This window comes from Neodiprion fabricii, chromosome 2 (assembly GCF_021155785.1).
Source record: "Neodiprion fabricii isolate iyNeoFabr1 chromosome 2, iyNeoFabr1.1, whole genome shotgun sequence".
Classification (NCBI taxonomy): domain Eukaryota; kingdom Metazoa; phylum Arthropoda; class Insecta; order Hymenoptera; family Diprionidae; genus Neodiprion; species Neodiprion fabricii.
The window spans coordinates 6,791,553-6,813,785 of NC_060240.1; the positions used below are offsets into that span (position 1 = coordinate 6,791,553).

At 33.4% G+C, this 22,233-nt stretch overlaps 1 protein-coding gene across 8 annotated transcripts in view; it reads left to right on the plus strand.

Annotated features, from left to right (window-relative positions):
* LOC124174661 (F-actin-monooxygenase Mical) overlaps nucleotides 1-21,352 on the plus strand; it is a 40,615-nt gene extending 19,263 nt beyond the window's left edge. For 6 of the 8 annotated variants that reach the window (XM_046553983.1, XM_046553982.1, XM_046553986.1 and 3 more), the window contains 10 exons: nucleotides 1,164-1,333; nucleotides 3,298-3,422; nucleotides 7,343-10,966; nucleotides 11,045-11,074; nucleotides 13,156-13,300; nucleotides 13,640-13,787; nucleotides 13,997-14,106; nucleotides 14,429-14,602; nucleotides 14,994-15,170; nucleotides 18,915-21,352. In XM_046553983.1, coding sequence (XP_046409939.1) covers nucleotides 1,164-1,333; nucleotides 3,298-3,422; nucleotides 7,343-10,966; nucleotides 11,045-11,074; nucleotides 13,156-13,300; nucleotides 13,640-13,787; nucleotides 13,997-14,106; nucleotides 14,429-14,602; nucleotides 14,994-15,170; nucleotides 18,915-18,967 — 4,756 coding nt within the window. In that variant the 3' untranslated portion in view covers nucleotides 18,968-21,352. The remainder of the gene's footprint in view (nucleotides 1-1,163; nucleotides 1,334-3,297; nucleotides 3,423-7,342; nucleotides 10,967-11,044; nucleotides 11,075-13,155; nucleotides 13,301-13,639; nucleotides 13,788-13,996; nucleotides 14,107-14,428; nucleotides 14,603-14,993; nucleotides 15,171-18,914) is intronic. The other 2 variants (XM_046553988.1, XM_046553987.1) reach the window with 2 other exon arrangements.
* Nucleotides 21,353-22,233: the final 881 nt, after the last annotated feature.

Here is a 22,233-nt window from a genome sequence, read left to right on the forward strand (position 1 = left end):
TCTGCGCATCCGACACACTTTTTTGCATCAATGGAGGAAGTTCAGCTTCAGATAACTTTCATAGTTCGTTTGAGTATGTGAAAAGGAGTAAATAATTAACTAAAGATGAATTACTTTTGCATTTTTAATGATCGAAAATCAGCTAGAGTTTCGTTGCAATTAATTGCCTTATTTTGCAGTTTTTTAAATAAACAATTGAATAATATTGACATAAAATGTTGTTTATCTTTAAGTGTAACTCGTTATTTCCAGCTGAAGAAAAAAATCCTTCATGTAGCATCAGTATTGACTTACTGATGATTTACCGAAGTATGCGCGTCCTAAGTTTGCGTTGCAAATAATTGAACCTTTTCTAACAAAATATCTGAAATTGATAATCTGCATTGCTATTTAGGAGGAAAACCCTTACCGCTACAGACTTTCGGTATGCAAAATTTGAAAAATATCCGCGATTTGACCAATTCTTCTGACGTGGCACTGTTCACATCAACGTGTAATAGGTACAGAACACTACCCTGGAATCAAATAAATGGGGCATAATTGCGGAAGATGTGTAACCAAATGTTTTACAAGTGCAACTATTTTATAGAGGTTCTTATAGGTTCTTATATATAGAGACTAGCCCAGACTTTAAAATTCTGTTGCATAACGGAAGAAAATGTTCAAGCAGAAAATGTACTGAAAAGTCTCTACTCTAGCTTACACCATTGATGAGTTTTATCCTATTATGCATTAATTTTTATGTTCGTATTTCTACTGACAAAGTTTCTGAAGAGGGTCTTCTCCAGCTGCTAGGCATGGCATAGATAGACGCAGATCTTTAATACCATTATTATAAGAGTAGCAATCACAAACGGATTAGAATTTATTTATCGTGACTCTACCCTAATACATTACACGCTTGTTACTTGAGATGAAATATTGCAACTAAAGTATCATTTAAATATAGTTTGTATATGTCTCCTGTATATTCAACTGTATAACTCAGACTTTATCGACATTTGTTTTTGCTTATAATATTATTGGAAAGACTGATTATGTTGTGCCCTCAAAATAATGTAACTGTCGAAAAATTACGTTATTAATTTTGCAACTATAATGCTCTTAAGTGTTCAGCTCGTATAACGATATGAGTATAATAATTTTTTTTTTGTTTATTTTAGTGATTCTGATGACGATAATGAGGTGTACGAAGAGGCCTTAGATCAACCACTCACTACTGAAGGAACTTTAGAACTGGCAAAAAAATGGACTCTACGCTATTCTCACCCACATGCCTCAGGACAGCATTCAGATTCAGGAAGTAACGAGTATGAAGATTACACAACTGAAGGTACTGTCTTGTTGTCTAATATACGGCGCTATTTGTTACTCGACAAAAATAAAATTCTGAGCCGCTGTTATGCTCCAGGCTCCGTAGCCTGACCCTTACAGCACTATAACATAGCGCGGTACCAACTTGCCAGTTGCAGAATCGTTAATCGCATGTACCTATCCAGACCATAATAGACTAGAGGTCGGTTGTTAAATTGATCAGCAGTGTTGATAGCTTTGAAAATCAGCCACCTTCTTCGTTTTCTGAGTTGAAGCATACAGCGACTGTTAGAATTAAGAGGAATTATGTATAATTTCGACTTCACAATATTACACTAAAAAGATCGATCTCAACACTTTTGTTACTAGGTTGCTATTTTTGCATACCAATTACGCTGTTCTGAATTTATTTCTGGTTTAACGTCATTTTCTGTGACCTAATAACAGATATTAGTACCAACCACATAATCGGATATTTACTTTTATCAAAGCGGACATGCTTATTAAAAAAAATGATGAATAAGACAAAATTCCGCACATGCATTCAAAAATAAGAATATATTTAACCAATAACTTTCGTCCAACTTTCTTACCAGCCCCAATATATGGAAAGATTATCCAAGTAATATCTAAATTGTAAAAGGTCGAGAATTTCAAAGTTTTAATAGAGTCTCCCGTCACGTGGAATGACCAGATCCACAAAATTGCGAAGCAATATAACTTAATGATAAGTTTTTAGTGAGGGATATTGGATTTTGTTATCAATTTAATTTTAGGTGCATTTGTCCCTCTTAACTACAGAATCTGTTTGTGTACTTGCACTATTTTTAAAAAGTTAAAGTGTAATAACTTCCACGTTAAATTAAAATTAGAGTGTTCTTTTTTTCGCTCATTAATTTTATTTCAAAATTAGCTAGCCGTGGGAGAAGTTTTTATTTCGAATCTTGAGTTATCGTGAGATTTTGTAGTGGTATCGATAAAATCGTTTTGTAACATCACCAGTAAATGTCTCTTTGAAACTGTCAAATTTTGATATACAATATTTATTCGTATCCTCTCATTTACGCGACTTACGCAGTTAGACAATGAAAGGTACGAACATCGTAATATATGCTCACTGTTTTCTCACTGTGTTAGTTGATAAGAGTGCCACTGTTAATCAGAGATGATTTTAAAATGTTAACAAATGTTGCAAGTTTGATTTCTCAGCTCATTAATGTACCTGGAAGTCATAAAGATACTGGCACAGTGAAAACCAAAAGTGTGTCAAGTTCGAAAAGATCCATCTATATATATATAATATACATGTTTGTCGGTGTATGACTGTTTATTTGTGGTTGATACGGGCACATCACTGAGGATCATCATTTTCTGATATCCGAATGTGGACCACCTTGAATGTCCAGCTACCCACAAATTCTCCTGTTCACAAAACTTGTTTAAATTCTCCTTTTCTATCTCTAAACTGGTGTGATAAAATTATGAGAGTGTCGGTAATATGATTACGAAAGTCCGCCACCAATATCTCAATTTTATGAAACACAGTGAAAATTAATGCCAACGATATCGAGATAATGAACAAAAATTATAGTTTTCGAATTGTAATGCTTTTTCTTCGATACTGCATAAAATAAAAAATAAAAAAAATAAAAAAATTACATTTTTCAAACTGCAGATTTTCAACTATAGAATATATTATATTAGTAATTCTTACGTTCTTGGCACGATGTTTATTCACTTTGCATTTCTCAGACTTTGATTACTTAGACAATAGCCTAAGCTTTCAAGCCTGCTATACATACTATTTGTCCTCTACTTTACAGAGTAATAGCTATGCGCTTTGTTACATTCTTCTTTCAAAAATTTGGTTTATAAAGTGGCACTGGGCGGCTGGACACAGATGGTACCCAGCAGATTGAGAATGCCTCAATGCTGATTCAAGTATAACCGAGTTTTTTTCTTCTTCATTGTTGTGTTACTTAGATGATGAAAGCGGTACAGCCACAGAAGATGAGGATGACGAACGTGCCAGAAAATTAAGAAAACAAGAAGTTTGGCTGGAAGATCGACCCCATGGATCTGAAACTGATACAGGTTCTGATACAGAGGTGAAGCGTCTTAAATTCTCTCAAAACTTGTTAGATAATTTGCCTGAAGAACCGCTTTGTTCAAATAATGACACATTTACCGATGTTAATCTTAAGTTGAATCTAGATTTAACGCCAAATGTAGATAATAGTAAAAATTTATGTGGTAGAGAGGTACTCGATCAAGTAAACGAATCAAACATCAATGAATCAACAAATGTTAGTGCAATAGAAGCGCAGGTGGCCATGCCAAGTATTGAAAATCCTTTAATTGACGCGAATATTGATGGGTCACAGAATTTACTAACTCATCCCGAGTTATCAAAAAATTCGATTATTGGTTCATCTACAGAGAGTTTGTTGAATGAAGTAGGTGAAATAAAGTTGGAACCCAATGACCTGTTTGGCAAAATAACTGATGAAATAGGTCTGACTGCCAGTGTGGCTGAGTTAGTTATAAACGATACAACTCCGGTTTCAGAGGATTTGTATAGTACAGATCATAAACAGTCTAGATATACGGAGTGTGATGAATGTAATCGTGAAACCGTAAAGACGGAGACACCTGAATTTGATAAACAAGTAAAATTATTTTCACAAACTGAAGATGTTGAACAAGCATTAAATTTAACTACCACTACGGCCAACTCGCAAAGTGAATTGAAAATCAAAGAATTGGAAGATGATCGAACACAACTTGTAAGTAAGAAAGAAGTGCAACCAGATATTGTTCTTGTCACTCAGATGAAAGATGACGGTATAGGAAACGTAAATAGCTACACTGATAGTTATAATAATTTGTCAGATTTGGTTAATTCATTACCTAAAACTACACAAGATGAACAAATAATTTCACTCGCAAGTGCTTCTGACGATACGCTAGCGAATAATCATTCAAATAAAATTATTCCAGAGATAATTGAAATTGAACGAAGTGACAAAGAAGTTTTTGAAGTTGAAGATGATTTGCGTGAGAAAACAGTAAATGTGGAATCTACAAGTGTGGATGTAGAAAGTCTAATTGATAAAGAAAATAATTCATTGAAAATATCTTTGAGTGAAAGTCCAATTGTCACAGTAACAGCACCAACACCAACGATGGAAAATCCACAGAATAAAATAGAATGTCGAGAAACTTCAAAACTTGCAGTTCCTGAAGAAGCTGATCCCAAAATAGATAGTGTTGAAAATGAGACAGTATTTCTAACTAAATTCAAAAAACCAAAGAAATCAAACGACAGCAGCCATATTATGCTACGACCCTTATCAAGAGAATGTGCCCAGTTGAAAATAAACAAGTATTTCGATCTAGGAAAAAATCAATCAACAGAATCTGATGTTGCTAAAAAAAGTGACAAGTTACAGCAAGAAATTCACCATCCAGACATTGAAATAATTGAGTTAAGAGTAACACCAAAATTATCTGATAAGGTTGATAGCAAAGATTTGAGAAAATATTTTCAGAAATCAGTCAGTCAAGACCATGAAGATAACGTTGAAACTGATGAGGTAGAGATAAATTCTCCAAAGGTTGAATTTTTAGCGAAATTGAATGCTGATAGTGAAACTATTAATATTGTTCAGTGTGAGGCCTCAGATACAATTGACAAACAATTTGATGAAATAGACCAGCAAAATCAAAATCGTGAAGCTGTAGATACAATGAATTCAAATGTTGAAAAACTGGAAAATTTGACTTTAGGTAAACTTAGAAATAGCAATACAATCACAAGCTTTGATCGTAACATACTACATAAGCCTAACTCTAAAAATGACGAATCCAAATTAGAGAACGCAGTAATCACGACAACTAGGAAAGAATTAGATACAAAAGCAAATCAACCCCAGATTAATATACCCTCTAGTTCAACACTTGATAAAACTTCAACAAATGTCAACAATATTAGTGAAGGCAAAATCCCTAACACATCACCTCAGAGCATAGAATCAAATGAAAATACTAGCAATAACAGAAGTGAAAAAGAAATTATTCAGCGTGATGTCCGAGTGACGGAAATTGAAAAAGATCCTGAGGATGGAAGAAGTATTGTTCATCACATATTAATGAAGTCAAACAGTCCTGAAAAAACAAATAAAAATACATCTACCCAGTTGCTTGAAACTCCAAAGAGACCTGAGCGTAAGCGTTTATCACAAAATTCTCCTGCTTCTAGTGAAGTTGATTTGAAAAATATAGTCCAAATCCCAGTACTGCCAGAAATACCTCTGAGAAAGAAATCTAATGCTAAAAACTATACACCGGGGATTGTAGACGTGAGTACAGCTATGAGTGACATAAGATCATCTTCTAACATCGGTGAAACAAAATCGCTTAAAAAAATGGCATTAGACAAGTCTGATTCTCAACTTCCTGACTGTAATAATCTCTTTAATAATGATCAACGACAGCCAAAAAATTCATCACCAGGTCCAAAAGCGTTAGATGCAATGTCTGTAGCGTTAACTCATAAGTCCGATCCACGTGGTTCTGCCAAATCCCTAAGTGCCTCAAACTCTGAACTCCGTAAAAAAGATAAATGTATAATATCGTAGTATAATTTGTGTTAGAGGTTTAAGAATCAAGTTGAATACTCATAGTTGATGTACATGATGAAAAGTATTTACAAAAGTTTTCTGTGATTTTTCGTAAATTACGATTTTGAGTTTTAATATCTAATTTTCGATTAGTAACATTGTTTGGAAGATTTAAATAAAGTATATTACGTAAAATATGGCTGATGGTGATGAGAGACTTTTTCAGACAACCCAAAGGCTGATAAAATAAGGTAAAAAGAAAAGTTTGCTATAAGAATGGAGTGTTGTCAAGACTAATAATGCATTAACACTGATTTATTAATTGTATGCGTTTGTTTGGACTAGTAGTGCTTCTGCTCACACCAGCATTGATACTTATTGGTCTCTATAGACTGTATAGTAACTGAACCATTACCACCAGTCCATATTTTATTAATATCTGTACAGTACAGCAAGATATGTCAGTTCAGTCAATCAATCAATCTCTGGAACATCTATTTTTTAGTCTTCAACTTTTTAAACATTGTGACAAGGAATTTCAAAATATTACACCCTTGCAAATTTCTAATTTGAAAGGTAAATGATACACCCTTTTTTTCATAGTATTGTGACATACATTCAAAAGACTTCAAAACTAATACTGGAGAATGGTTAAATTGATCTGAAATGTATATATATACTAATTCTACAGTGTGTCCCATTTTAATCAATCAACTGCAGTATCTCCGGAATTGATGATAATACCAAACATTTACGTTTTATGTAAAAGTTCTTGAATTTCGAGCCGAGTATCTTACACATGAAATCAAATTTTTCTAGATGACAGTGTTTCCAAGATTTCACACACGACGGCTTTCAAATAAATTTGCATGTTTATTATTTTTTGTTACTGGAGTATAGTTTAAACAAATCCAACAATGTATAACAATGCTATGAAATTTCCATGTAATCAACATGATCCAGTTTCATGAATTTCAAATTGTTTACCCTAACGAAATAACTATGTTTCTTGTGATACCAACAACTAATATTTATTTTGGTTACCCAAGTTTCTGCAATGCCTTTCGATTCTTCTGAAATTTTTCGAAAACTTTAAATCTGGTTTCACAAGCAGTTTTTACCTGCAGAAACTTTTTACTATACACATGACCTCTGCAAAACCATGTATATCTTTTGTGGTTAAAAATTTTATGGATCTTTGATACTCCTTTTACACCATGGCCTTCTGCCATTAATAAATGTACTAAATAATCTTCTATACTCACCAAGTGACTGCCGTTGAATGATGAAACTAAGATCCCCTGTATGATAAGAGTACCTCATAACAAATTAAACTGTGTCTATTTCTCCTATTTTGAAACTCCATATTTGATGAGGATGTCGTATTAATAAATAATTGTCTCCAGGTGGCTTCAGATGACGACTCGGCTGAAGAGAGTGATGAAAACTCGGCAACAGAAATTTCAACAGACTCTGAATTCGAGCATGATGGTACAACTCCTACACAACACGAGATACCAGAGATCACTATAAACGATGCATTCGTCCGAAAAACTAGAGGAAACTACGTGGAACCAATAACAGTTCAAGTGAGGAGCCACGTCATATCTCCAGTTAATGGTAACTTGAAAGAGAACAAAGGTACAGGTGTGCAATTGGAATTCTCTAAGATTAATGCCAATAAGGAATTTGGTGTTGGTGCAAATCAAGCCAAGTCATACATAGTCCAATCAAGTCCTAAAATAGCTTCACCTAGCCCACTTGTCAATCCCAGAAAGGGTGACTATCTCCTGAATCGCACACATTCTACAGAAGGTATTGCGTCAAAACTCTCTTTGGAACTTAAGAAACGGTATTTACTTGGCAGTTCTGCGCTGACTGGATCGGTCATGAAGTCAGGTTCGACGTCGAATGTTGACACAAAATTGAGAAGCTTCACAGACATCATATCCCAACACCAAAAACTACTGAATCCAGCTCCTGAACCCAGTCCAACAATGCAAGCATTTTTACAAGGCACAAATAAGTTGCGATCTAGCAATATTCAGCTTTCCCCTCTTTCACCATCTACTGTGTTAAATAGTTCACCTTTCAAAGGGGCTTCACCTGTTCAATCTCCAAAAATACTCTCGGATATTGAATTGAATAAATCAGCAGATACATCCGATGTATCTAAAGTACCTCTGCCAGACTTAATAAAAGAAACAAATATCATGAAGTCTAAAACAGACCCGAATATAGTCCGCAAAGATTCTCAGAATATACCTGATCGAAAAATAATCGAACAAATAGTCATGACTGAGGTTCCTAAAACTGTAGTACATGCCAATGAAGATTTGATGACAAACTTGTGTAAGAAATCAGACAGAAATATTGAAGATGGTGACCCAGCATATGAAAATATTGAGTGCCGACCTCGAAGCCCATTACATGAAACTTCAATCATTGTACCGAATGTAGATTGGAGACAAAACAATAAGGAAGATTGTAAAGAAACTGAGACATCTGACGACTCAGAAATGGATAGTGATTCTTTATCTTGCAGTGGAACGGAATTTGAAGAATTACTTGGAGCAGTCGAGCACGCTGCAACTAATTTGTCACCTCCCAGATTACAAATACATAGCACTAGCGGTGAGTTACTGCTTGATGAAGAAACTGGTAAGGAGAAGCAACTTGAAGCTGGTGTATCATTTGAACCAGATTCAATTGAATGTGTTCGAACAGATGAGAGGGGAGCGGTTAATCCACTTGTAAGTAAATTGTTTGAGACTCATTCATTCAGAAATGTAAAAATTCCTGAAAGAGATGAAGGGCTGAATAATAATTTAAGTTACTTGGATCCGAAGGATGGAGGTAAAAACACTTTGAGTAATTGTAGTAGTCCAACATCTGCCAGATCAGGTGCATCTAGTGAGCATGACGATTCCGAGGAAAATGATATCACAACAGCAGCTCTTACAGAAACTGAATTTTCGGAATGGGCTCGAGATGGCGAAGGATTGGTTTCTGAGGATTTACGTGATGTTGAGTTTAACATAAATCCAGAATTCATAACCACACGCAGTAATAGAATACACAAACATGTGAGTGTGCCTCACGATACTGTTTCAGCTAGAATAGCTAGAGAAGAAGATCTAACTGATTTAGATTCTGATTGTAACAGAAAAAGCACAGAAATTGAGCTTCCCATTAATCAAACTTCAGAACTTCTTGCCAACGGTGAGAATATAGATTTTATGGATACTGATAATGAGTCCTTTCTGGATGACAGTTTGCAAGATGCTACCAATACAACATTATTGAAAAATAGAGGGTACATCGAATTCGTGAATATCAAAGAAACGACTCCCATTCAAATTTCACACATATGTTCGTCTGAAGCCCCAATCGCAGAGACAGAGTATGACCATGAATTGGGTTCAGATGATGACCAGTACAAGGACGAAAATGTCATAGAAATAAATCCCATCACTATGAACGACATTAAGGACAGATTAAACAGTACCAGTAACAAGAACGTGAAACTCGAAACCTATCACAGTCCTGCGAGTGAACAGAATGAGACTCCTGAAGAATGTGTAAAGAAAGAAGTTTTTCAATCAATGGAAGACGACAGTTTGTTAGTAGCTGAACCTGCTGAAGATACTACAACTAGTGAAATCATAACTGTACTCGCCAGTCCTATAAATCCGCATCCTTCGACAGCTTTAATGAAGACAGAAAGTAATGATAACGAACCGCTGAAACAAGTTTCTCCTTCGCATGATGGAAATAATCCTGATTATCTGGAATATGTGAAACGTTTACAGTCCAGAATTGCAGAGTTCAGCAATGTAAAAGATTCTATAGATGTGAGAAAAGGTAGAAGAAAAAATTCAAAGTGTTCGGGACATTTACGCTCGCAGGAGATGATTGCAGAAGAGGTGAAAATTCAAGAAGCTCAAGGTAATAACAGTTTTAATTCACCAGCAACATCTCGTAAACTTGAAGAAATCACAAGAGAACGATCTAAGCAGAAATATCTTATACAGGATATATTAATGGATAAATTACAGGCTCAGAAGTTGAAGTCAGCTGAGAAAAAAGCGAAAAGAGCTGCCAGAACATTCTCATTTAGTCCTGGTACCATTGTATCTCCTGCAAAACCATTGAATGTTCTTGAATCGTCTCCTGTGCCACTGAAATTTATGCCGACATCTACGAGAACTCCGACGAACAGCCCGGTTCATACTACTTTTGCTGAAGCGAAAAAAGCACTAGATTTAGAAACACCAGTAATGTGTATTACACCGAAAAGCACTGTTGAACAACTGAATTTTGAAACGCTGGAAAAGCAGACAGGTCGCGAAGCTTTTACTCAGAAGTTCCTAAATTCAGAAAAATCTGTTGCCCAAAGATCAGAAAGTGGAGTATCAGAAGCTCCTCAGACGACAAGCAATGTATATAGTAGTGAATTCGTCACTCCTACAGCTCCACCAAGAATCAAACACGAAGAAGCTAAACGGACTGCCGAAAAAGCAAGACAAGATGCTCGTGCTCGGGCCAGACTCAAGAGTGATGAAGACTTAGGATTGAGTCCTGAAGATAGAATAAAACAGCTAAGAATGAAAGTGCCAAGAAGACAGCTTTCCGTGGAGGACAACAGGGGAGCTAATGAAGAAGTGATGCCTGAAGTGAGAACGCGGCATTATAGCTTTGGTTCACTAAGTCCAGGGAAAAAATTGCAAACTAGCAAAAGTACTGACAATGTGAAGGTGTTTACTAAGAAGGTGAACACTGAGACTAAAGTATCTGGAAATGCCAAGTCTATGGATGAACTGTTGCAGTCCTCAGAAGCTAAATGCGAAAATGATGCAATCGTAAGCAAGAGAGACAAGAAAAAATCAAAGGATCCCGAAAGAAGGAAAAGTATTATTCAAGCAGTATCGGATTTCTTCAAAAAAAAAGAAACTTCAGTATCACCGCCAAACCAGAGGGATAAATTTTCAAGGTTCAGACTTCCTTCGAAGCTTAGGGATAAAGGGAAGGTAAACGAAACAAACTTGCAATATAGCATATACTTGTCTACCTTGAATGATATATTATGGGTTGTTTACATGTTTCAGTTGTATAAATCATATTCGGATGGGTCAGATGTAAGCAATATATAATGACTAGTCATTCGTATTATAATCTCTTTGTCCACATGTACCTGTATATTATATTTTAACGCCAGGTACTGATTTGATTTTCGTTGCAAATTATGACACTTGTGCTTCGTTGTTCAATAGATAACAGACTGTATACAATCTTCAAAATTTTCCAAATTGGAATAAACATTGATAAATCTTTCTCGATCTAGATCAGTTGCATTCACTATTTCATACATTTAATTAATTTAATTAATTTTTATTTATTTTTAAATTCCATCCTATCAATTACTCATCTACTTTTTTTATATTTATGTAAGATATTGGATTTTTTTTCAGTAGTTATCCACGAAACTGTTTATCATATATCACTAATGAATTAAATAATCCAAAATGTTTTCCAAAAGAAGTCGAAACTAACGCTATCAGCTGTTCGAGTTGTATTTTACCAGAAACAGTGTACAGTCTATTATCTAGTTCGATTTGTGTTACTGGCATGATTTTTAAGTTACACATATACCAATTTTCTATGATGAGTCTAACTTCTTTGTGATTAAAAATAGAATCGTAATACAAGTACCTTTAAAAATGTACAGTTCTAAAAAACAAAAAATAAGGTATTGGACAGAAAATGTTTTAGAATTTTATGCAACGAATCAGTTAATGGAAAATGCCACTTATCATAAATTTGACAAATTTTAGAATAATACAATATCAACTTCAAAGCCATTTATGTAATATTGTTCTCGCTTTGTGTCATACAAATCCGTAGCGTCAGTTAATCATTTCACCACGTATTCGGATTCTAATTAATATACATTATTTGCCAACAGTTAAGTACTTTGCTGTGTTGAATTCACTATTCTTGGATCGAAATCATGAAAAGTAGATAGTGAATTATTTTGTTATTCAGCTCCTATTGTATTATACAGCTGTGACACATGAAAGGAAAATTTTTGATTTTTTGAGCTGGTCATTTTTCATATGTAAAATTTTAACTACTATGTCAAAGCTGTGTATGTAGATGTTTCAGATAGTTATTCTACAATGAAAATATAATTATTCAGGGTCTCACTTCAGTCGTATTTCATATGATTCGTCACATATTTCAAGCCATATCATATTTTGTCAATTCATCATTTATGCTGAGCCATTTCATTTCCAACGGAATGATCGCAACAATAATTATTCTTAATCTGCATGCTGTATTGCGATAAAACATACCGGGAGTTTTATAAAAATAGATAATATACCACTCTAAGACGTAAAACGCAAGTTATATTTAATTATCCAAGTCCAAATATTGTTCCGCAAGACGAATCTTGAAAACAACTAAAGAAATTGCAACAATCGGTAAAAGGAGAACTTTAATTCGCTACATTTTCTGTAGTGTGTACGCAGCACATCATACAGAACAAGTTCATATGGCTTTTAGGACAGTATAGAATGCACCACGATGTACTTCTGTGGCTAACCGAATGCACTGTTGTACATTAATAACCTGCTGTCATACACTGCAAATTTGATCCCAGTGAATGTAGTGAAAAATTTTTCAGTGTTTTGAGGTAAAAAATTTGGACCAGTCGCATCAAATGCTGAAACATCTCTGATATCATTCGATGTAATATTGAGTCAGTTTTCTTACTCTTTTTTTTGCTTACTTGAAAAATTTTTAATAATTGTCATCTATAAAAAAGAATGTAAGATCTTCATATTCTTCTTTTGAATTTTGCTGCATAAATTTCACAACAATAATTTCATAACACAGAATTGTGCGTCGCTAATCTGATTTCGTAAATTGACTAGATTTTCTGAAATAGACATTTATTTTCAATTGCAGGATACTTGCACAGGAGACTAAAAGAAATTGAGCTTATTGAAAATAAATCATAAACAGATTATTAAGATATGGGTTTGATTGATATAAAAATTCATTTTTAAACACTGAGTGTAATGAGATTTTTCTATTGCATGAATGTTAATTCACATTCGAGTGATTTCTAAAAATCTGTATCATTTTCTAACACTTCAATGTAAAATAATGTTTCCGTTCATTCGCTAATTAAAACGATGTTAATGTATTCCAGCTTGACAAAGAATCATTTCATAAGTTGGATAACAGGCCTAAAAGTGTTTGCGAAGGAATGTTGATGGGGAGTTTTCTTGATGGAAGTCCGCCATTGGTTCCACCCCCGCCAGTGCATTATGCTCTCCCTACCTCACAGTTGTCAGGTACGATTAGTAAGAGCTAACAATATTTATTAATTTTATTTACACCATTAAAATTCTATTATGCAATCATTAAAAAACAAACAGCAGAAAATACGTTGTCCAAGTGAAATATAGTTCTATTGGTGGTATGTAATAGCGGATAAAATAATCATTATAGCTCTCTATATCCATCAATTTTTTGGCAACTAACGTATGTTTCTCATTAATGTGATCATTTTGCAAAAATCTTCTACCGTAAAGGAAACGGAGTTCATCAGTTTATTATTCAAAGTCATTGCTATATCAGTGGTAAATGCTTTTGGCCGACATCAGATTGTAATACATGTGTACTCCAAACAGATGATACTTTGTCTGAGGAAGACTCGAAAACAACGGCTTTGTCGATGTCGCAAACCCATCGAGTGTCATTACCTGAAGATTCATGTCACAGTATGCCACGTAAGGAAAAAACTGCTAAGAGACAAGCCAGGCAGACACAACTAAAAAGGTTCGTAACTGCTCTTCATGGATATACAGACTAATTACGTATGTAAGGTTGAACATGCATGTGCCACAGTTGATATGAAACATGACAGAAGAAGTGCATTAGTCGCATAATTATTTATTATATTGCTAATAATTTCAATGGCTTCAAAGTTTGTTATTCATCATAATTTAGGACATTTAGTCAATTGTTAAAAAATTTTTGTGCTACAGATTACGAATGGCACAAGAAATCCAACGAAAATTGGAAGAAACTGAGGTAAAGCAACGAGAACTGGAGAGCAGAGGTGTCAGTGTAGAAAAAGCTCTACGTGGGGAAGGAGGTATAGTGTACAAGTTCTTTATTGGCGTGTTCAACAGAAATGAACATAGTATTTGTTGTTTATCTGTAACATTAATTGGTTTTCTATATTCAAGATCTATATCACATATATATTATATCGCTAAAAGAATGAAAGTCCAGATTTAATTAAGTTATAGACTGTTAAGGAGATACGGCTCGTTGTAAAACATGCAGGAATTCTATCAGTACAGTTGACATTTGATAGCTCCCTCAAATTGTGATATAGTTGCTTCATAGCTGATTCACTAATTATAATAATTAATCAACTGTTGTAGAGGTTGACAGTAATATTTATATTGTAGAATGTATGGATCGAGAGGAGGTTGATTTATTGCGTGAATGGTTCGACTTGATGAGAGAACGAACGGAATTAAGAAGATACGAGAAAGAATTACTGGTACGAGCTCAAGAATTGCAATTAGAAGATCGACATGAACGTCTTGAACAGGAATTGCGTGAACGCTTAGCTGACGATGGTTAGTATTCCTTCATTTCTCTCCCAGAATTACATCAAAAGGTGTCCAACATTTGACAAACAGTAATCCACGAAAATATGTGAATTTCCTGAACAAGTTCTAGCAATATAAAATTTATTAGCTAATGTTCTCATTCTATCTCATGAAAAAAGTATATGTATATCACAATAGCACGAAAATCATTTGGGTGCTACTGACAGTCTAATACTTATCTATCACATTCAATTGTTTAAACCGATGTTAAATATTGATATCTTTTTCAAGAAGTTTGCATAAATTTGTAGGATTGTTTTTCCTGGGTGTGAAAAAATAGGACGCAATAATTTTACAATGATAAAGTAAATTGCAGAATTGATCAGTTCTAACTTGAATAATGATTACCTGTTCGTAGATGGAGGAAAGACAAGCGACGATGTGAAAAAAGAAGGAGAAATTCTCACCGAGATGCTGGAAATTGTTGCGAAAAGAGATTCCCTAATTGTTCTACTGGAAGAAGAGCGACAAAGGTGGCGTAGACCCTCGTGCCCAACACTCACTGCACCTGCCACAGCCACTGTCACCTCTAACGGCATGACTAATATTTCTTTGATAACTCCTACTGCCTCAATTTCATATACCTTCATCCTCCTGGCTATCCTTGTCGCTTACCTGCTTTCGTTTAACATTGTAGAATTTCTTATTGGTTCTCACAGAGAATCATTACTGTTTCTCACGTGAATGCAATTCGTATTGCTTATATTTTTCTACTGTTCACATGAACACCGTAGTAACGTTTCGGTAAAGAAAGAAAATTTTTCGCTACTGCACCAGGCTCTAGATAGTTAGAAATCACCTTAGAGAAGGTCGAGTTATATTTCTAAATGCTTTCGCATTCATGAATTTTACTCTCCATCATGAGCATAAATTGTTAAAATCATTATAAAAATTTTACCTAGTTTGATCTTAAATATCACAGTTGAGGTTAATTTAGCAGAACCATATTTTAGGATCATCTTGGCAGTTTGAAGGTAAAAAATCACCTGGCTGAGTAGTGACATATCTTCTTCTTACTCTCCATACTTGCTGTAGAAGTGTAGTAGTAGCAAACGCACTGAACGAATGTATGAATGTTATCTTTCAGACGATCCAAAGTGCTTGATGCATTAGTTTGTATGAGCATTCTAGTTTTTAGGTGTGACTTATTACAGGGTTTGAGGTTTTTATCCAACTAAAGTTGTGATTGGAAATAATTTTTTATCTGACATGTTTTTATATGGAGATTAATAATGTAGATATTTTTCGTTTAATTTTTTTTATTTATTTTTTTTTATTTTCATATTTATTATTTTTGCAAGTTCATAAAACAGTAACGAAAGGTATATCACAATTACACAATATGTATATTAGTGTTGTGATTTTACCTGTGCGAAGTTTGTCGATTGCATGAATGGGCAATAGGGTGGTTTAAAAAAATAGATTTTTTTCACCCTCACCACCTCCAATGTTAGTGTTTGATAGAAAACAATCTTTTCAAATGAGGAGCTCTTTAACTCAACTCTAATAGGTCGCTACTTTAATTTTTATTTCCCATTCATTTAATATGGGAAAATAAAGAAAGCTTGACACATCAGATTTAATATAAATTAGCTTCATATTTTTACATGACTTAAAACCAATTAAGATAGTTACTTATGCGCTTGTTAAACAGTAATTACTGATTACATTCTAAAGATCATGCAAATCAATACTACGTACCTACTAGAAGGTAATATTATTGTCTGTATTATTCTAGAGTCCAAACGTGACTTGATAGTAGAATATTGTTTTTCATTTATTTATTTATTATTATGATTTTTTTCTTTTTTGTACTATTAACTTAAATTTCATTTCTTTGTCATGATGATTCATTTTTGTTACATCTGTGATCTACGAGTCAATTACTCCATTTTTTTCGATTCAAAGTAGAATTATACCTGGAAGCGTTAAATAGGAAGGATAGTAATTTTGGTAAAATTGCATTAAAGGACATGTGAATTAAACGTGTGAACTAATTGAATTGAATTACACATATTATTTGTTACGTAGTTCATTTCAGTTATACCTGGGAGATACAATAAATACGAAGTAAAATAGTAAATTTAAATGATGTTCAACGTTAAATGGTGGTTAATTTTTAACAATGTGAATGAAGTACATGATCCAGAACATGAAACAGAAGTTATTTTTTCAAAGGATGAATTTTAAACGAGTTTGTGTGTAATGTCTGAGTACAAGAAAGGTGGAAAAGTGGTCTTCAAAATGAGCTGACGAAGCGTGACTTGACACTAGATCGCTAGATAGCTGTGTTTTGCAGCAGATGGAAATAGGAAGATAGTATGAGCTTACCGCCTGTCTACCTTACAGCTATATGAGTAGTTCAGGTAGATCACATTCGTAACATAGTGCCCGCCGAAGCATTTTTTGATGGAAAATCTGCCGACCGAAAATTTCAACAAGCCCTTAAAGTAAAACTGTTCAAGTATACGTTCAATCGGTTTTTTTTTAATATGTTTGTCGACTTTCTTTAACAAACTCAGTTTCTACAAACAATTGTAATTTTCCTGAGTGTGCCTTGTTTTACTTCAAATTAAACCAAAATAAGAAGCCAAAACTCATTGAAAATATTTGAGTAACAGCTTCTTTTAAAGCGTTGAGTATGTCCTTTCTAACTCTTTTCCAATTTTCGGTTTGTGACTACTATTCCATGAAACTTTAGCTATTGCAAGTTACAAACTCACGTGAATCATTCGATGAAAACTAAGTATTTGGACAAAAGAAAACGGTTGCTTCTAGATTTGCAAATCCGACTTGTAACACACTTTTGCTTTGAAAACGATGCTCGGATATTATTTGAATATCATATTAACAATTTAGGAAGGATAGTCTGCAAATATTTAATCCATGTGCATTATGCGACACGTATTCTATATATTGCGCGTACGATTTCAATATTCAAAATATATTCAGTACTGTATGTATTTTTATTGTACACTGATACATGGTGACTGACAAAATATTATTGATCTTAATCTTGGCATCATTTCTATGTATGATTGAGCATCGAGTTTTAATAAACGAAATAGAAATTTGCCATGATTAGCGGGTGACCAAGGAGCTATGTTTAGGAAGCTCGATAATTGTAATATATTTACATTGGGTATATTATGCATGTTTTCATCAACGGCACAAAATGCTCCGGACGGTGCTTGGCCGTAATTTCGTTGATTAAAAAATGCTGTCATATCAAGTCTGAACCATAAATTACATTGATCATCACGATTTTCGGGTAAATCTACTTTTTAAAAATTATTTCTTTATTTATATATTTCCTAATTGGTATTATGTTTGTCCAAAATGATAGCTTTGTGTTTTATTAGTAAATTCATACTGATGAACACCGCCATAAAAGAACAAACTCTGATTACCATGACTCACTAACATGACATAACAATTACACTCAGATACTAAATAGACAATGGGCAGAGGGTAAAGTAAAAATTTGGCACATCCTGATTTTGTCATGCACCTCTACAGATTGCATTTCAGACATATTTGGTAAGCCATCAGTGTTAGTTGACAATTGTATTGTTGAAAAGTTTTATAAAGAAATGTTTCATAGTGAAAACGATTAATTTATACAAGTCGGGAATTAATAAATTGAGAAGCTTTACACTGATTACATAATTCTCTGAAACATTGTATTTGTAGTGATAAGAAAATTGTATTTTTTTTTACATAGATTGCCCTGCCTAGCCGTTCTTTCAATGTAATCCAGTTTGGTGCACTGAATGTCGTACAAAGTATACATAAAATCTCAAACTTTTATCTTTCTAAAATTTTTTTACTCTAGCTTTGATGTGAGATACAAAACTTTCATAGTTTACGTACATAGTGAATTATTTTTAATTTCAATTGACGATCAAGTACGTACTTCAATAAAACAGTTGTGTCCACTCGACTATTCCTATGGTTTTGCTACAAAAGTTTATCTTTTTGTATTTTATATTATTAAATCAATATAATAGAAAGAAATATTATTTTCAATATCAAACGTATGATGAAGTATCAAAATGAGGGGTAAAAGTGCCAGCAAATTTACAATATGTTGTTATAAAATAATGAGTGCTGCATGACTCCAGTTGCTTAGGACTTTGTTAATGTTTGGTTTTTTTTCTCAAGATTCATATATTCTTTAACTCACATATATTTACATCGTGTATTAATAATTGTTGTATTTAAACGAAATTATTAAATGCGATCAATCTATCTCCAATAAATTGGTTTTCGTTTGCAGGTATCAAGACGAAGACCGTGATCTGGAAGCTCAAATGTTGGTTAAAGGACTAACTCCTTCCAAGAACTCATCCTCTCCATGAAATTACAATGCCAAGTACGAATTGCTTCTCTTGTACCCGGAAGCAAGCTATGTTAATCATTTTTGAATTTATGTAGTTCAATCTGATGACATGATATTTGGCTTATTTATGTGCTCGGAAAATAATCACAATTAAACCTCAATGATTGTGACCAGATGAATTATACAAATTTATACAGCAAAACATGCATGCAATATTTTTATCGATTATTTTCACAAATCAAGTAAGAAGAATCGTGATATGTATATTCTATATGATAAGTCTTAAGAATCTATTTTTCATGTTCGTTAATAGACTGGGATAATTATTAGTTTATAATTTTTCAAAATGTACCGACTATATTGAAATGTAAATAGGTCACAATGGACAGTCTAATTTTCATACTAAAATGGCGTTATAAATTATTTCCAATTTTCTATTTAAATTTTGCGACATATTTCGTTACAACTGATGAAAATACAGACTTACGTGTGAAGCATGTCGCAATCTTCACTTATTACTGGCCTAACCAGTGAGCAAAGGAATAAGGGGTATTTACTTGCTGGCAGTGAAATTTTTAAAGCAATAAAATAGAAGTTTCGAGAGCATTTTTTTTTCAGTTTAAGACTGGTAATAATGATCCATATGCGGATCCTATTATACCGATTTCATTTATCAAAACTAACTTCCGTGTTGACAGCTCTCCTCTTGCAATAATAGATGTCATTACTACAGAAAGTGAAATTAAACAAAATTTACACAAGTAAATAAAGACCCACTAGGAATAAAATATATTTGTATTGGAATAAGATGTAATACAAAAGGCGAATTCAGTATTTGTGGTCTGTTAGCTCGATTTGTTTTGCGTAAGTATTTTTTGATAGCAAAGTATCCACAGTTCGGAGTAAGTGGACTTCCATTTTCTGTACGATATAAACCAATGCTTTTATTATCTGATGATATTCAGAAAAGATATGAGGTATTATTTTTTAAATTGAACAACTTCGAGGTCAACATTTTGATTTGCAGTTCCCTTATATTTTATTCTACATATCGAAACGACCTTTCACGATTTCATTTGAATTCTCAGTTTCAAAAGGATTCCGTTTTATGTTCTTGCCAAAAATATTAACCAAACTATTAGCTCTTTCATGAATTTTAAGGCACACAGGTATTATTATGAGTCGATAATTCGTTACGTTTTTGTTGTTCATTGGGTGGAATGTTCTCTTAAAAAGACGAAAATTATAAATCGCAGCGATCTGTTTACAAAATTTAAATTTGAGTAAATATTAAAAATGTAACGAATACAAGTGAGCTAATAATAATACTCGGTCTAAATTCGAAGAACAGCTAACAAACAGTGCAACTGATATTTTTTGCAAGATTATACAACTCACGGTAAAATTTTTTGTGCGTTTCAAAAAGGAAAAAGTTATTGGTTTTGATATGATGTAATTTTTCAGCATTACATGTACGAAATGTAAAACTAGAGGTAAATAATCATGCATTTTGTTTCATCAATTTATCATTTTGATCGAAAATTATATTCATTAGAAAAGTTGTAAGTTGCAATTTTTTGAAAATTCATAACTGAAGTGAACATTTAAATAAAAATACCAACAAATTATAAAGTCCTCTTCTATAAAGATATGAAGATTGTATAAAAGCAATCGGATACAGAGAAAATTTGACCTTTCAGAGTTGTCTGATTTCAAGAATAAGGCCCTATTACAAGATTGATTCGAAAAAGTCTATTCAACTTGGCGTAGATGCAATGGAATCCCTATTCAACTACAGTTTAATAAAGATAGTTTGTTACAGTATACAGTTGGAATTCCAAATTTCAGTAACAAGTATATTTTTCATTCTGATGAATGCCAAAAGCAGTGGAATTAAATTATGGTTAATGATTGATAAAAAAAAATGGGCTACTTTACGGTTTATAGATAAAACTATGACTATACATGCATATGTATATTCTGCCCAAAAGAAATAACCGTATAGTATGCGAAAATGTTTAACCAATATAATATATGCGCATTGTACGTAGAATACACAGAAATCATATGCCTATTTGAAGACGTGTACGTACGTTTGATGTCTGGAAATATGTATATAGGTTGTATACAAAACTGCTCAACGAGAGAAACACTAAATTCATATGATAAATACATTATAGCTTCGCTGAATGATAATTCATTTATAACCTTCTAAATTATCATAATTTGTGATTATATTGAAATTGGATTAGCCAACAGAATGGTATTTTTGGTAATCTTGATGAGATATGTGCCTCGTATCTAGAACTCCTTTGTGAAAAAATATGCCTAAATACTGATGTATATTTATCAATAAAACTTGAGAATGCTTTCTAGTTGTAGGTACATAAGTTACTCTGAATAATGGAATACTTCAAAGATAGTTTAAACACTTTGCTCTGTAAACTGCAGGAGATGAATAATTTTTTATACCTGCAATTATTATAACAATCTTTGAAACTCATTGATCTCTTAAAATTTGTACTTTTTTCATTAATATATTTCACTGATACTCTGCATGGTTCAATGATCACAGTCGAATTTGAAAACTTTTACACGTGACAAATAAGTGACAAACAAAACTGCAGATCGAGTTAGATACATAATCCGCTTTGTGATCGAATTATCTTATGGAAATAACATGGGGAAAACTTTTTTTGCTCTTTGAAATTTTATAAATCGTTGACGAATATTCAGATCATCTTAGAGTTGATGTAGAGTGCCCAAATTTTCGTGGAATTTTTTTCGTCAGTTTGAAAGTGCTTAAGCTTCACCTAACAAACGAGCGTTTCGATGGAATATATATCAAATTGCTGCAACGCTATCGAAGAACGATATCATCGTCGAGATTCTGGACATTTCTTAAATCTAGTAATATTTATGTTTTTTGGACTTCAATCTTCTTACATCTATTTTTTTCAACAAAAACCAGAAGTAGAATGAAATAACGATTATTGAGAATCGGACACAAGATATCATTTTTGGTACGGCCGTTTCGAAATGACAAATCGCGCATATTTATTCTAGTTATGGAACGACCGTTTCGAAATGTCGCATGTGCGAGCACATATTTCGGAATACGTCTAATAACTTATCGGTGACTAATCGTGTATTCGTGGACAAAGTGAAACAGAGAAATGAGATCTAGTGTGGGAAATCCCGCAGGCCATTCGCCGACTTCAACTGCAATTGAATCGACGTCTTTTCTTGTAACAAG